Source organism: Thunnus thynnus, chromosome 16 (genome assembly GCF_963924715.1).
Source record: "Thunnus thynnus chromosome 16, fThuThy2.1, whole genome shotgun sequence".
Classification (NCBI taxonomy): domain Eukaryota; kingdom Metazoa; phylum Chordata; class Actinopteri; order Scombriformes; family Scombridae; genus Thunnus; species Thunnus thynnus.
Genome location: NC_089532.1, coordinates 14,404,627 through 14,420,659, shown reverse-complemented (window position 1 = coordinate 14,420,659; position 16,033 = coordinate 14,404,627). Strand labels below are relative to the sequence as shown.

Sequence of the window (16,033 nt, the reverse complement as noted above, 5' to 3'; positions counted from 1 at the left end):
CTTTTATTTTACGAGAAATCACAGGAAGTCCTCTCTCCCATTAGCGCTAGCTGATTGACTGGGAGTGAGAGACGTTTTGCTGAAGCATGGTGCAAAACACAACATTAGAGATCTTTTATGTTATCATGAGAAGTGTAAGTGAGGAAAAAGACATCACCTGCAATAGTCTTGCATTGCTGCTAACTCACGCTGGCAGAGTGTGAGCACACGCAGGAGCACAAGCAACGGGATGCTGACTGCAGCTCATTTAACAGCCACCGGTGTCACTAATGAGAAGTAATTCTGATTCTTATATATAGACCCTTTAAAATGAAAACTTCATTGACTTCATTGTACCTGAATTGTCAGGCATATATCACAATGCCATCTTTAACCTTAACCAACATAAACAGTTTGTGGCCATTTTTTTTTCATGTAATCCTCTTATGGAGGGAAAGCATTTTTTTAACATTTCATGCACAGAGCACTATTTGTGTTTTACAACTTTGTCCTCATTGCATCAAGTTGCAGGAAACCAGGCCCTTTATTTTGACTATAAAATCCCCTTTTAGCCACGTTGTCAACACATTTGCCCCCAAGCAGAGCTCAGAGAAATGCATTCGCATTGAGCAATGACACCACCATTTTCTCCTCTGCAGCTTTCCCCTGCCTCAGGCATGTAGTGTCCTAACCTGCAATAGCCAACATGTAAATGTCAAAGTGCTTAAACTTTGAAGTGGCTGCAGAGCTCCGAAACTCTGCCGTTCCCCCCATTGCTTCTCCATATGCTTGCTTGGTGGCAAGCATATCCTCCTTACTCCTCATTTCTTACACCCAAATCCCCCCTCATCTCTTCCCCCTAGCTCTGATCTGTCACTCGAGGTAATGTGGAGTTTCTGGGAGTGGCTGCCGCTGGCTGGTGGGTGGAATAGTAGAAAGGAGAGGGGGGCTGATGAGGTGGGGGCTAAGGAGTCTTTCCAGACTCTTGGAGCCTCTCTAGTCCAGGCCAAACAAAGTGAAAGAGAGGTCTCCCCATTCACCACAGTTTCACAAATCTGAGGAGGTCAGAGCACCTGGCAGAAGTCAACAAATCATGCAAACACACACTTTGGTAAACTAGCTGCACACAGAGCTCAGAGAACGACACAGTGTCCTAAAAAGAGTTAGCTTATTTTAGTATCAAACTCACACACCAACTCACTCTTGAAGTTAGGGTTTGGTAGCAGTACTTGACTGAATCACAGTGATGGCAAATAGCATCACAACAATGCCAACCAAATTATTAAAGCAGTCAATACTTACCCAGTACTTGTAATACAAAATTTACAAGTACAAGAGTTACAAAGTTTTGGTTCTCTTCAACAAATAGCAGCCTCTTGGTTTTCTCATTCACTCTACTTTTTGTGTGTAAAAACAAAATATTTGGAAAAATGTAGATTGTCGGTCAAAATAAGCAGCCAAGCTCCTTATTGTTATGGTGGTCTAACTGAAGTTGTCATGCCGATCAAACATGACTTTTAAAATGCAGAGTTTATGAGGTTAAATACTATTATAATTTTTTTTTTAACTGTAGCATTACTATCAGGAGAGCAGAGGGTAATGGTTTGGACCAGTATAATGTGTGTAAAGCTTCCAGTTTCATGATTGATATTCAAAAGAAAAATATTTGTTCAGTGTCAGTGTCTCTTCAAAAAACTTATTCAGTTTAGTGTTGAGCAATATCCCGTGTTACATACAGGAATACTACATTGCACTGTCTTGAGAGCCTCACTATAGCTGCTTGTTATATGTTAATGCAGTGCGTAGTCTTTGACAACCTGAATCCTCTGTATTTTCGAGATGTTTCATTTTTAACAATACATTTATTATTTGTTATCTTTAATTGCACTAAATTGTTCTAAAAACACTGCGGGTAAAGGATGAAAAATGAAAGTAGTTAAGAGAGGAGCAGTGGTGGTTGGTGGAAAAGCGGAAAGAGTGCAGTTAAGGGAAACATGTCAGGGCTTTATGGTAACAGGTGGAGAGTAACAGGCCCCGGGCTCCTTATATCTCTATCAACGCTCAGCACACATTCCTCCATGACAAACCAGGCATTAGAACAGATGGAGAGATAGAAAGAGAAAGAGATGTAGAGAGATATATGTTGTGTAGGAGTTGATGAAAAGGATCCACTGCAGAACAAAAGTTTTTCATTAGTTTCTTCACCTCGCACGACTTAGTCACTGTAGTTTAAGAGCTTAAACTCACACGATCTTTACATTTAGGCTTTAGGTCATGTTGAAAATGTTCTCAAGCGGTAGGATCAGGATAAGATTTAGTGGTCAAACAGTCGTAAGGGAAAGGAGGAGCAGCAAAAGTAGGTGAAAAGAAGAGTAAGCGGGAGACAGGAAAAGGAGAGGGAGAGATATATAGTGGGAGGAAAGAGGTGATGAGAGAGCCCCTTCTCAGCAGCAGTCGTGCGTAGAGCCAGCACTGACGTGTGTTTGTATGCTGCCATGCATGGCTGCATGCACACATGCACACGCACACACAAACAGTCACACAACAGACCAAAGCACCAGGACACTTGGGTCTCGACTTCTTACTCCATAAGTGAGTTTCAAGGCATGACTGGCAATCGTTTGAACATCTTGTGACATCCATCCGTCTTCCCTTTCCTTATCGTTCCCACCCTGTCGGATTGGGACAGAGGTCTTTATGGGGCCATTCACGCGTGTTCACAATTAAAAATGAAAGTAAAAGTGAACAGCAGAAGATACGTTTGATTGAACTTTACTTACGCTTAACAAAGTTATATTTTCTTTACATGTGTGTTTTTTTTAATAAGTTTAATAAATTAGGAAGACTTACAGACAACAGGAACAAACAGGAACTTGACGTCCAATGTTGCAAGCTCACCTTTCTCATTTTCCTGCAGAGATATTGCTCCATATAAACCCAAGTAAATATGAATTCATTATTAATCTATTACTGAAAACTTTATTCTCTGTATATGTTGAAATGTATGCTTGCTTGTAGACAGATTTTAATTTTTAGTGTTCATGTTCATGTTCAGCTGCCGTAATTAAAAGACATTAATCAACTGAAAGTAGACCAGTTGAACCAACTGTCTCCAATTTCCCTACAATGAGTACAACATTACAGGAAATGTTTTTGAAATTGTCAGGAATGTAATTGGAAATTACAGTCATTCACCTTTTTCTAATCCCAGAGATCATAAAATCATGGTTAACTTTCTATTGTTCATCTATGATTGAACATGAATGTAGAAAGCAGGTAGAGAAATGCAGTAAAATATTCAGCAGTTGCTTCTTATCCTTTGTTGCACCTTTCAAAACAGCTTATTTTTCTATAGTCAAATTTCTCTCTAAGTATAGATTTGGTGATGAACAATATCATGAACATCCAGCTTGTTTCAGTGAGCGTTTGAATGGTCGGCGTTTAGATGTCTGTTTTTCTTGTGGAGCAGAGAGAGAAACAGAGAGTGACTGAAGTGAGGATAAAAGAGGTAACGTTTTGATGTGGTAATTTCAGAGCACTAATGAGGGAGATTGAGGAAACATGAGGCAGACCAGATGATAGAGAAAGAAACCACAGGCGAGAGAAGCCCTTCACGCCCTCAACGAGCTGATGAAAAGTAGAGAGACCTACATCCATGTTACCATGTCTGCTCTGTTAATGCCTTCTTCTCTCATGAGTTTAAACACTATATCAGAATGGGTCTTTAGAGAAGCGTAGATATGTACGAACCTGGAAGAAAACATATTTTAGTTTACATTTAGAAAGCTCATGTGTCAGGGATCTAGCATTAACTTCAATTAATTCTATTAATTTTGACAGTAGATGTACTTTCAATACATATACTGTGGAGTGATGAAGGTGCGCCATACACAGAAAGCCATCCTTTCTCTTTCTCTTCTGATTCGATGCCAACTCGCCCTCGGGGTCTCCGTGTGTATGTGTATGTTATTCTACAAGGGTGTGTGTGAGTGTGTGGGCAAGCTGCACAGCACGCACCCTTCTGGTTTACCACGCCAGATTCCCTCAGGTGCCAGCGGCAAGAGGTGCTCACACACACACACACACACACACCAGTAAACAGATAAACAGCTACATGCAATTATACACATGCAAGTTATTCCATGCATTTGTGTGTGTTTAAGTGTATAGCAGTGTGTGGGTGGAGGATATTATCTCTGACTGACATCAGGCTATACAACCCTAATTCTGTTCTTGGATTCCTGATAGTTTGAGGTGTGAACTTTAAGTGTGTAAATTGTGTTTAACTGCTAAGTCATTGTGAAAGTGATCATTTCATCTTTGTAGTTATGACGTGCACTGATACTAATCAGTGTTTTGTCCCCAGTCATTTCTTTGGCGTCCCATCTGAAACAAATCCCACTTCTAGCCAAAATATATTTAGAAATCATTTCATTACTTGTTGGCCAGAACAAATATATATTATTAACTCATAATACTTTTGACAGAAAGATATACATAATTTAGTTGTTATGGAAAATGTCAATATCTAATTTGCTATTATTTTAATAGCAGTAAATTGCAGTGGTGGAAAGTAACTAAGCACCTTTACTCAAGTAATATTTTGAGCTACTTGCACTTTACTTGACTATTTCCACTTTATGCTATTTATATGTTTCATAAAAAACATATCCTTCTATAAAATATGATGCACTATATTAAGAAGTTAAAAATTGCTGCAGCTCGACAAACTGCAGCATTCAATTGCTACTTACTGAACATGTCAGTGCATCAATAACAACCATAATATCCAATAGTATAATATACATGATAATATAAACCTCGAAAAGGGACCTTTCTACATAATGACAACTTTTAGATTTGATACTAAGTAAGAATTTAAATATAGGACTTCTATTTGTAATAAAATATCTGTATTTTAATGGTATAGCTACTTTTACTCAAGCAAAGAATGTGAGTACTTTTTCCACCACTAGTACATTGACAAAGTTTTATTGATTTTAATAGACTGGGTAATGATTTGTATTGAAAAATTATTTACTTTTTTTTTTTTTATAAATTTGTTTTTGCTCTTTTCTGTTCTTCTATCACAATTTATTCAATTCTTGAATTAATACTGTAATTAGGGAGTTTTATATGTATTAAGAAGGTCTTGTGTAGCATATTTTGCTGTGTTACTGAGAGTTCAATTGTACTGATTAAATAACAAAACTTTACAAATGCATTTGAAGAACTGACACTATCTGTACAATTCTAAATTTAAGAAATAACTGGGTATCGGTTTGTATTTTTTTCTGTTTAAATCCTAAATATACTGAAATTTTAAATCTTATAATTTCTCCACTCTTGTTTGGCTGAAAAACATTTTTCTTTTTTTATGAGCTTCCCTTAAACCCACCTCCCCTCAGGAGTTTTGGCCACAACAGTAAGGCAATTACACCTATGATCCCCCCAAAAATAAAAACACCACAACCTGTGTATGACATGGAAATGGAGAGAGAGAGAGAGAGTGAAAAATGATACTGAAACACTATTGACATTTTTAAGCAGAGTTCCAGTCGTTACCAAACCTTTCACACCTCTGGGATCCCCAGTCTCACTCTTTTATCCTGCACGATAATGAGATTCAAACGACTCCTGCCTCGGATTGTCTTGCAAAGTGGTCTCTTCACTGCACACACTCATACACATGCAAGCCAGTTTCTCTCCAGCCTGGGAAGAGTTAATGATCCTACACCTGTCCTATCTGACACCTGTTTCAGCCCTCTCAGCCAATCAGAAGAGAGAGGGAAACGCTCTGCTGGCATGAAATAAATCTGGGCCCCGCTCAGAGAGAATCACAACACTTGACTCATCTGTGTGTCACTGCTCCTCTCTGCTAGACTTACACAGAGAGAGAAACACATACAAACAGCGAAGAGTTGAAATTAAAGGAACCTATTCCGGCTGACTTGGACTGGAGACATGACCAAAGAGACTGAGTAAGTTCTGTCAGGATATTTTCTTCTGTTTTGGTATAAAATTGAGCTTCATCAAGATTTTTTTTTCTCCAAAATGTGACTTTTATCCACTAAGATAAAACATTTTGGCTTGGACTTTGTGTAATACAGTAAGTTCATTTTAGATTGCAGGCTCGGGGACAGAAGCCCCCCTTCTTCCTATTTGCAATGAGACCCCCATGTGAAAGAACCCTGTTTTCAGAGAGGGGTGTTTTGGAGGGGAAATTGATATGGATAGATTTAACACATACACACACACACAAACACACAGAAAGTCGGGTCTATGGTTGTAGAGGGTCTGTTTTCGGGTTGTGTAGTCACTAACCTAGGGGCCACAGAGCACAAAAGGAAACCGGGAAATAAGAATCTCCTCTTGAGGTGTTGGACAGAGACAGAGGGCAATGACAGCATGTAATGCATTGAATTACATAATGGAGAAACCTTAGACAGGACCCCCCCCCCAGCCCTCCTTTTCTGTTTCTGTGTAAAAGCATCTGCACTCGGCTGATGGAGTATGAGAGGTGGAGACAGGTGCATCTTAGCAGGCATCTGAGTTTCATTTTATTTTTTCTCAGCATTTAATGTAGCAGAAAAATCAAGGAAACAGACATGAAAAGTTGTTGAAATGTACAGAATTCCAGGGAATTTCCAGGTGTTAAAATGCTTCTTCATTGATCCTTGTGAGAAGTGCTTGGATTTCTTCTTAAGCTTTGGTTCTGCTGTGGTTGAAACACACCTGTGGTCTGTTTCTCCTGTCAGCACATTTGATTGGCTGTTTATCCAGAGTAAACTGTGGCTGTTTGTTCATTTGCTTCTTCAGACAAACTCCAAAGAAGGGCTTATCCTGGTAGGCAGGATATTTACAATCCAATGTCACGGGGAGTCTTCCCAAACAAATCCAGTCCTCGGAATCCCTGGTTTTATTTTATTTTTTGCAAGTGATACGGAAAATCAGAGCTCACCTTAGTGACGGTTGTGGGTTTCTATTTACTTAGTAAGAAAATCTTGTCATCTCTTTTGAGATCCAATCAAATAAGAGGGTTAATACAGGATTCAAGAATGCAGATTGTTGGGTTTTTTTTTCACAGCACTGGAAACCACAAACACTAGATGTGTGATTGTGTATGTGTTGTGTGTGGAGGTGGAGGGGGTGAGGGGATGGGGGGGTGTTTGTGGGTGGCCCTTGGTTTTTTAAACCTTTTTGACACCACTGCTTCTGAGCAATGTTACTCAGCTCTGTGGTTTTGCAATCGAAACCCTTCATGCTCAGAGGCAAGTATGTGCAGTGCCCCGAGGCTCAGCCACTGCTGGTAAACTCCAGCTTACTATCCCTCTGTCAAACCCTGTGCGTCAAATGCATGAACTGACTTTTTTTTTTATCAAATAAATACATTTATTTCCCTCGTTGGACTACTGCAGAATTTTACATCCATACTTATCTGTGTGAAAATGTTTATACGTCAAACTGTCAATCTAACCAATTGCTCTCAAATCTTTTACCCTTTGTGTAGGACTCTGGGACTGGTCTTTCAGAGTGAGAATTTCAACTATAACCGCTACACAAACTACATCATGGACTCCTGGTCCTACCTGGACAACCCTGTCCCCGAGCAGAACCACTCCAAATCCAGACTCCACCCCGGAGACGACCTGGCAGCCCTAACCATGCTTTATGAACAGTGCAAGGTAGATCATTTTGAATCAATACCAAAAACCCCCTCCAAAAAACCCAATTAAATCTTGACTTAAAGGTTAAATTCTAATCTCTTCAATTTGAACACTTTTTAAATTTGTTTTTATTTTTCCAGAACCAGAAAGAGCAGAAGATTGCTGCCTGCAACCGCAACATCTGCAAACCACCAGAGAGGTAAGAGCTCAAAAACTCAAAAGTGGGATTTTTACAACATAGATGCCAAATTTATTAGAGAATACAGAAAGAGAAAGGCAGGGCTTTGTGAGGTCAGAAGCAGGTGAGTGGGTAATCCTCAAATCAAACAGTCAGAGGGGATTATTGTCTGCCTCTCCAGTCTTTCTTTCATCATCTCTGCCTTTCTTAAGGTGTTTCACAACTAGTGGACAGACAGTTGTTTTTCCTCCTTGAGCTCCCTATTCCTTCTTTTTGTTAGGTGGGTGAGAAATGGCCATTGTTGGGGCGCCGTGTTGTTCCCTCAAACACAGAGAAACTCAAACACAGAGAAGAAAAAAAGCTGGATTAAGATACAAATAGTACCCACCCAGATGAGTTCACTTTGCAGTAGCTGTGTGTGCTAAAGGACACAAGACAGTTGAAGTGCCCTTACTGATTGTTGTATTTGCACAGGCTGGATAGATATGGCAGTCTGCAGGCTTCTTTACGACAGTCACTTTCAGGTTGTTTGTTTCTTTGCTTTGTTGATACCTGGGTGGAGTATTACCGAGCAAACGGACCTGACTGAAGTGGTTTTGCTGTTGTAATTAACTCACTTTCTCTTTCCCTCTCACTTCCTCTATTACCTCTTTTCCCCCACCATGCCAGGACTCAAACCAACGCCAGTGATCTTGTTTCACTGGAGACGTCCGCCAACGTCATGAAGATCCTCTCTGAGAGCATTCCCACCAGCCACCCCCAGGAAATTTTGGGAACCAAGCACAACACCCCCCTGCCCATCTCCACTCCCAGCAACTCAGACACCTACGCCACCTTGACCAGCGTGGTGGCAGACACTTACGACAAGCAGGAGCTCAACATCATCTTTGACTCTTTGCTGCAGAAGTGGCCAGAGACCGGGGCTTTCCCTGACCCTAGCACCGAGGTAAGCCTCATTATTTGAAAGCTGAGCCATGTTTTCCTGTGCAGCTAGTTTTCTGTTTGGCATTTCCGTCTCTACACCTTCCCTTCTTTCCTTTTATTAACACCTGTCCTTATGTTTTGTGTGGATGTCAGACTCTTCCCTACAGTGACCCCTTCCCTGAGGATCAGTCCAGCCCTGTCTACTCAGGCTCCTACACCGGCTCCCCACCGGAGAGATACAGGAGTGACTTTCAGTTTTCCCTTGGAGCTCCCTCAGCGACCCCTTACAAATCCAGCGAGCTGCCCATGGTCTACCTGAACAAGGGGCAGTTTTACCCTATCACTCTCCAGGGAGTGGACAGCAGTGCTTGCCTAACCAGCACCAAAGTCAAGGTGAGACATCATCAGGAACAAAAGGACTGTATGGAGTACAGCCTCGTTTTTATGTTGGAAATTATTCTTGCTTTGTTTTTCCTGCATGTGGCTGAGTTTATCTTTAATAGGCATGTAAATAATTTGTGACTACTGTTTAAAGTGGCATCCCTCCCTAAAGGCTTTATTCACGAGCTTGTGAATACATAAATTTTTTGCGTGCCACCAAGCCAACCCTTCCCATATATCTGTCCCTCCCTTGGAGCCAGCTCCTTGGTGACTAATTCCCTGCTGACACTTTGCACACTGGGCTGATACCATTAAAACGACAGTGTCCTGCCCTGTATAATTTGTTCTTATGGTGGTGTAATAAGGCCATGAGTGCAGCAGAGCTCAGCCCAGCTCCGTTTGTCTGATCTGACATATGCCAAGTGAAAAAAAACGAGGTGTGGTGTGGTTTGAACACATAGGTGACAACCCGTTTCTTTGTCTAGCGAATCAGAGGATAAGAATATACACAAACACACACCAACTCACTGCAAATAACTGATGACAATGTGAGTAGAAAGGGGGGATTTGGAGTGATGAATGAAACATGATGGCTTATAAACGAGAGTCAGTCATTCTTAGAAAATGGAGGCAGCTGCGAAGAATCACATTTAGTCAGACAAATGTATCTAATTCTCTTCTTCTCTGCTTTCCTGACACTTTTCTTTCTCCTTTTCTCTTCCTTCCTCCACTTCAGACAGTCGTGATGGCTGTGTTTGAGAATGACAAAAGCCCAGAAATGCAGCTCCGTCTTTGGAATCACTGGCATGCCCGCCAGCCAACTGTCAAGCAGAGGGTCATTGACATCGGTATGTTCTCCACACATGAAGATACACATGCAAAGTCACTGCGCACCTGTATACGCACACCAAATACACAACAGCAAAAGTCCCCTTGTCTTCTATCGTGTGTTGCGTAAAAGAATTAACCCGTGATTCTTATCTGATCACACAACTGGAGAGAATTTTCTACAAATGATCATGAAGGAAGATTAAAAATGTCTTTGTTTCCTTTCATAGCGGACTACAAGGAAGTGTTCAGCGGCATTAGCAACATAGAGGAGGTGGCCTTCAATGCGCTCTCCTTTATTTGGAACCCCAGTGAGGAGGCCAAGGTAAAAACACACTCTTTCACCCACATCAAACCCGGATGCATAGATATTATTATGTAACGTAAGGACATTTCTCTGAAGAGCGAATGAACAGAACAGGTGGAAGATTTAGAGGAAAGCAGAGGAAAGATTTTAAAAAAAAGGTTGAGAGAGAAGGAGTGGCTGAAGAGGGAGGGGGAGGAATCCCAGAAATGTGTTTGGCCCTGAGGCTCCTGTCACCACAGCAGGCAAGAGCCGCGGCGGCTAATATGCGCTTCTCTGTGGCCCAAAGGTGCTGGGGTGGGGCCACGAAACCTGCTACAGGTGGAGAGAAGCAGGAAGAAAGGAATGACTGAGTGCTGACATGATTAAAAAGAAAATATGAGAAATAAATAACTGTTTACATGGCAGAGAAAAGACAGCAAGGTATTCTCAATTGCTACACCACGAAGCAATCAGTATCTATTTTCAAAGAGTTTCCAAACATGCCATCATGTCATGAATGTCATTGGCTTCTTAATTTGTTTTCATTGGCATACGTTACTTTCCTGTATATGCTTCGAGTCTGTCATTATGTCTCTACTGGGACACGTGTACAATGAAGGAATGATGTGAACAAAGGCTGTCAACGGTCAAAAACTTGACGCCAACATGATGTACTTAAAAATATGTGCTCCTCTTCTTCTGCAGGTGTACATTGGCATCAACTCCCTGAGCACAGATTTCTCCTCGCAGAAGGGAGTGAAAGGCCTGCCTCTAAACATCCAGATCGACACTTACGACTACAGCTCGGGAACTAACCATCTCATACACAGAGCTGCTTGCCAGGTCAAGATTTTCTGTGATAAGGTACGTCGCCGGTGTCATTTCACTCCACTCCACTCACTTTTGTCGTCACATTAATATAATCCGGCATGCAATGGAGTCATTTTTGCAACTGTGTGATTGTGTGCGTTGTTGCCCTCAGGGTGCAGAGAGGAAGATGCGTGATGAGGAGAGGAAGAGATCCAAGAGGAGGGGACAAAAAAACACTAATGATGCTAACAGTGAGTGTTGCGAATAGGCGCTGCATCTTTGTGAAATTACACAACACACATAGATTATACAAGAACAGATCGTTCTGACATTATGCACCTTCCTGCTTTATTTCCAGCCAACAAGGGTTTAGTGAGCAGCTCCATGGGCAGTGACTGTACCTTCTTCCAGACCTTGGATGATCACATCACCCAGCCAGTTCTCTTTATTCCAGAGACACATCTCTCCAGCTTACAGCGCATGGTAGGTCACACTTTTACTATTTTTATTATTGTGCATATTTCACGTCTCTCCTTCTCCTCTCCTCTCCTCTCCTCTCCTTCTCTTCTCTCCTCTTTCCCTGTGTTGACTGAGTCATGTTCCTGACCCTGGTATCCCCACAGGCAATAGGACAGGCATGAGAGAGGCAGGGAAAAAACTGTGGGAAAGTATGTAGTGGGAAAAATGGGTTGGGAAGGGGAGGGGATCAGTGAAAGTGATGTGAAACACCACCTTGAGATCAGATGAGCTAATTGGAGCCGAAACCAGGCACAAGTACAAGGAGCTACAGCTGCTGACACTGAGATTAAGCTATGGGGGCTTACACAATACACACACACACACACACACACACACACACACACACACACCTGGCACATCAGCACTCAGACACAGACACCTGACATATGCACCACCCTCATCTTCTTTCACCTTTTTACTCACACACACATACACACTTGCAAAAACAGTGAGGAGAGAGTACTGTTCAGACAGGCCAATTTTCCCACACTGTGGAGTCTAGAAGGTTATGTGTGAGTGTGTGTGTGTATGTGTGTGTGTATGTGTGTGGAGAGGGGAAAAGACAATACAAAAAGAAACCGTTCGTCTGAAAGATGTTATTTCTGTTCAGACTTAATATAATAACTTTATTTATATAGCACTTTTCAAAACACAGTAACAACGTGCTTTACAATAAAAAGAGAACAAATAATTTAGATTTAGATGCAAATTAGATGCAACAAAAAATGTCCTACAGTGACTGAAACTCTTAAGAGGAGAATATACCAAAACATCAATTTGAAATGACTTTATAATAAAATACCAGACAGTCTGCTATGAATGGTTAAGGTGGAAAACACCTTTGATTGGCCAGAATGATAAAGTCTAGTATGGTCCTATCTGTGTCTCTCCATCAGTGTCCATGCTTATGTGGCTCTGTTAGAGGTTATGGGAAATGCAGCCTTAAAGTAATGATAACATTCCTTTTTGAGGGTGTTACGCACAGACAGTCGGTTGCGAGAAGGGGGACATTAAGCAATGCCTTTATCTGTTGAGCTGTGTCTAATCAGATCTCTACTCTCCTCTCTGTTTTCGTCTGTCTCTCTAGGCCACTCCTATGGAGGACATCGAAAGGTAAGTGTCGATTTTCTAAAGCGGCATAAACAGCTGTCCATCGCAGTTTGATATTTCCAAATTAACATATAGTGGCTGTTTTAGGCTAAATGTTTCTGTTCTGTTTCGTGTTGCCAGGAATTCTCTCAAGAGGTTGTATCCAGACAGAGATCAGAACAGCTCTCCACCCAGCAAGCAACCCCGCAGAGATGACTCACAGAGAAGTAAACAAAACATTTTGTTTCTAATATATATATATATAAAAAAAGTTGCCATCAGTAACACTATTATGAGCAAATGAGCATTCGTCAAGTTTTTGATGCTAAATGTTTTTTTTTTTCTCCTTTGCTTGCTCTCCAAAAGTTCTGCTGTACGTAAGGACAGGCGCTGAAGAGGTCTTTGATGCGCTCATGCTCAGCTCGCCAACACTGTCAGGCCTACGGGAAGCTGTAAGTATCACACGATCACTTCAAAAACGATAATTCCTTTTTTATCTGACCTGATTTCTGAGTTGGAGATAAACAGCACCACCACCTCGTCTCTGTCGTTACTTTCCAACAACAACACGTAATCGTGTCACGCATCATGCTCACATACCTTTAACTTAACTGTATGTCGCAAGTGTATCATCTGTCTTTAAGCAGGAGATCTAATGCTAAACTGTCATCTCATATTCCTTTCCTTTCTCAGATTTCAGAGAAGTATGGTATGCAAGAAGACACCATTGGGAAAATCTACAAAAAATGCAAAAGAGGGTGAGTATCTTATTGTTTCTTTGGTATGCTTAATTCTCTATTATTATGCAATGGGCTTTACACACAAGTTGGATTAAGAGAGTTCATTTGACACAAACGATGTGCATAAATCCACGGTTTAGTTTGTGATTTAATCTCATCCTCCTTTAAGGAAGCTCATGTTGACAGACCGGGTAGGTCAGTTAGTTGGCTCGGTCTACTGGAATGTGTTAATGGCTGCTCCTCCAATAGAAAGACATACGACTGAGGGAGGATGAAAAGATTTCAAAAGTCCTGCAGATGAGTCATCGGCTCATCTGTTGTACTTTATTGTTGCTGTACTTTATTTATGCTTTCATAACCTAATCTAATCAAAACATCAGTCAGTTGTGTTGAAAGAGATGTGTCGATATGTTGTATAGGTCGTTTGTCAAGTTTTTTTTTTTTTTAAACTGTCGCATGTCCGATTCGCCTCAGTTAAACGTTGAGAAAGGTCAAGTGAGTTCTCCTGTGCTGAATCACAGTTGGGTGCTCCACCAAAAAAAGAATTTTATGTGTTCCTCAAAAAAATTGCAATGAAAATGTCTCCTGCTTTCTTCACCTTAGTGATGATTCACAAAGATATACTTGTAAGGTAATTATCATCATAGCCAGGGAGCATTTACACCTAGCCAGCTTTGAAAAGGCCTTTATTTCATATACAAAAAAAATCTAATGCATCTACTGTATCTTACGCAGTTAATGGCTTTCTAAGTGAGTCTGGGTCACATTCTGTACAATAACAGAGAAGATCAGAAGGCATTTCTTGAAATGTTAGTGCGACCTTCCTGACAAAAGCTGAAACACCTTTGGGCGATTTTCCTGCTGCTTGCTGGCAGCTATCACTGCAGGGGGAGCAGCTAAGCTAACAGGTTGGGTTACATTCTCCCCTGCAGTTCCCTCCCTCCTCGTTCGCTCTTGTCTTCAATCAGCCCTGTCCCTGCAGGCAGAAAGCATGAGCCGCTGGTTAGTTCAGTCATTAAAACCTTAAAGACTTAAAGGTTTGTGTTTAGGCAAGGGTGGGGAGGAGGAGGAAGTGAGTGACCTGATTTACTACCCCTACTGATGCAGGAGATATACCGCCACTGTGTTTTTTTTCAACCGAGAAGCGTCTTCCAAACAAGTGGCATGCTGCGCTTAACCCAAACAAGAAACCTGTTTATGTCACACTAGAGTGAAAAGTAGCGCACACCACATTTTTAAGCCAATTTGCAAGTCCCAGTTTTGCACCTTTTATTGAAGACAATCTAGCATGTGGTAAAACACTTGTGCCACTGGAGTAACCCTTTTTGTGTTTGCTTGTGTCTCCCTTCAGGATCTTCGTCAACATGGATGACAACATCATTGAACACTACACCAACCAGTCAGCTTTCCTCATTGAGATGTCCGAAGTGGTCGCCGGTCAGTTCCAGGTCACCCTCATTGAAGTATGAAAACAAGTCAGCCACCCGTTCCACTGATGGATGAAACAACTCACAGCTGCCATTTTTAAACCATCTCTAAAAGCACTGCCCACTCAGAGACAATGTAAGCTGTGGACTGCTGAAAACCATTAAGAGAACCGGACTGAACTGGGATTTCAGATGAAAATGTCAAATCGTTTCTAGATTTTGTAAATACTACTCACCCCAGTTCTTATGATCTTGTTATTTGAATTTAATATTGTAACGTAAGAGCAATTATGAGGAATAACCTGTATATAAATAATGTAAATAGATTTTAATATGACAGTGTTTTATGAGCTAGCCATGCGCATGTGGCAATCCATTTTTCCACAAATTGCTATGTATTTCAATTTTTTACAGAGTTCTGTACATGAATTGTGTACAGTGTATTTTCAGCATTTTCAGAGGTTGCTATTCTTGCTGCTTTCAATGTACTCATCATTTCTTCCATAAGAGCCAATGGTGCGTTTTCTTACCCACAACCTGCAAACAATGTTTTTCACTGCCAAAAGTGTCTTCCTGTAGGTTCCTGTTAGTTTCACATATTCAGAACCTCATGTCACACATTTCGCTCCGTAAAACCATGCAGAGTTAGTATTGGCCATCATTTAGCCCAAAGCTGTGGACATTTCTTGACTGTATGGTGTAACCACAGAGTTTTCCTGGAAACAGTTCAACCCCCCCCCCAGACCCCCTGATGCCTGCCAGAGGACTTTCATGGTGTGCATGGTGTATGTGTGTGTGTAAAAAGTTGTAGGATTTTTTTTTTTCCTTATACGTTACGCATCATTTCAAAGCGAACATGTATCCCAGTAATATTTCATGATTATACCATGGCAATTCTGGTTGTATTAGTCAAATCTTGTCCTTTTTGTAAGAAAATAAAGAAAATGCATAGTAGGTTTTGTGTCTTCCAGTTATTACGCTCAGAGATCTGATTGAAAAGCCAGCTATGCCAAGATTAACAAACTAAAGATAAGCATGAAAGATGATTCCCATGTGTGTGTACATGTGTGTGCCTGTGTTTGTCTTTTGAGGTGAAGTGCATATTGGAAATGTAAAAACAGATGATTGCTCTATTAGCTCTCTTAACAGATCAAACAAAATCAAGGATCCCATCTGCTTAAGAGAGGTCCAGCCCTAATTTATGT

The 16,033-nt window shown here is 41.1% G+C and overlaps 1 protein-coding gene across 1 annotated transcript; it reads left to right on the top strand.

Moving 5' to 3' along the window:
- Nucleotides 1-5,804: 5,804 nt before the first annotated feature.
- Nucleotides 5,805-15,768, top strand: grhl3 (grainyhead-like transcription factor 3). The gene is made up of 15 exons (XM_067613773.1): nucleotides 5,805-5,960; nucleotides 7,490-7,664; nucleotides 7,787-7,845; nucleotides 8,494-8,770; nucleotides 8,902-9,141; nucleotides 9,866-9,977; nucleotides 10,188-10,282; nucleotides 10,949-11,107; nucleotides 11,226-11,304; nucleotides 11,412-11,536; nucleotides 12,660-12,685; nucleotides 12,803-12,888; nucleotides 13,028-13,113; nucleotides 13,355-13,419; nucleotides 14,753-15,768. The coding sequence occupies exons 1-15, from the start codon at nucleotides 5,944-5,946 to the stop codon at nucleotides 14,868-14,870; spliced, it is 1,719 nt and encodes a 572-aa protein (XP_067469874.1). The 5' UTR covers nucleotides 5,805-5,943; the 3' UTR covers nucleotides 14,871-15,768.
- The last annotated feature ends 265 nt before the right edge of the window (nucleotides 15,769-16,033 follow it).

Coding starts and splice junctions, on each gene's coding strand:
- grhl3 (XM_067613773.1), top strand. Junction 7,846..8,493: donor ATCTGCAAACCACCAGAGAG/GTAAGAGCTCAA, acceptor CCACCATGCCAG/GACTCAAACCAACGCCAGTG. Junction 12,686..12,802: donor CCTATGGAGGACATCGAAAG/GTAAGTGTCGAT, acceptor TCGTGTTGCCAG/GAATTCTCTCAAGAGGTTGT.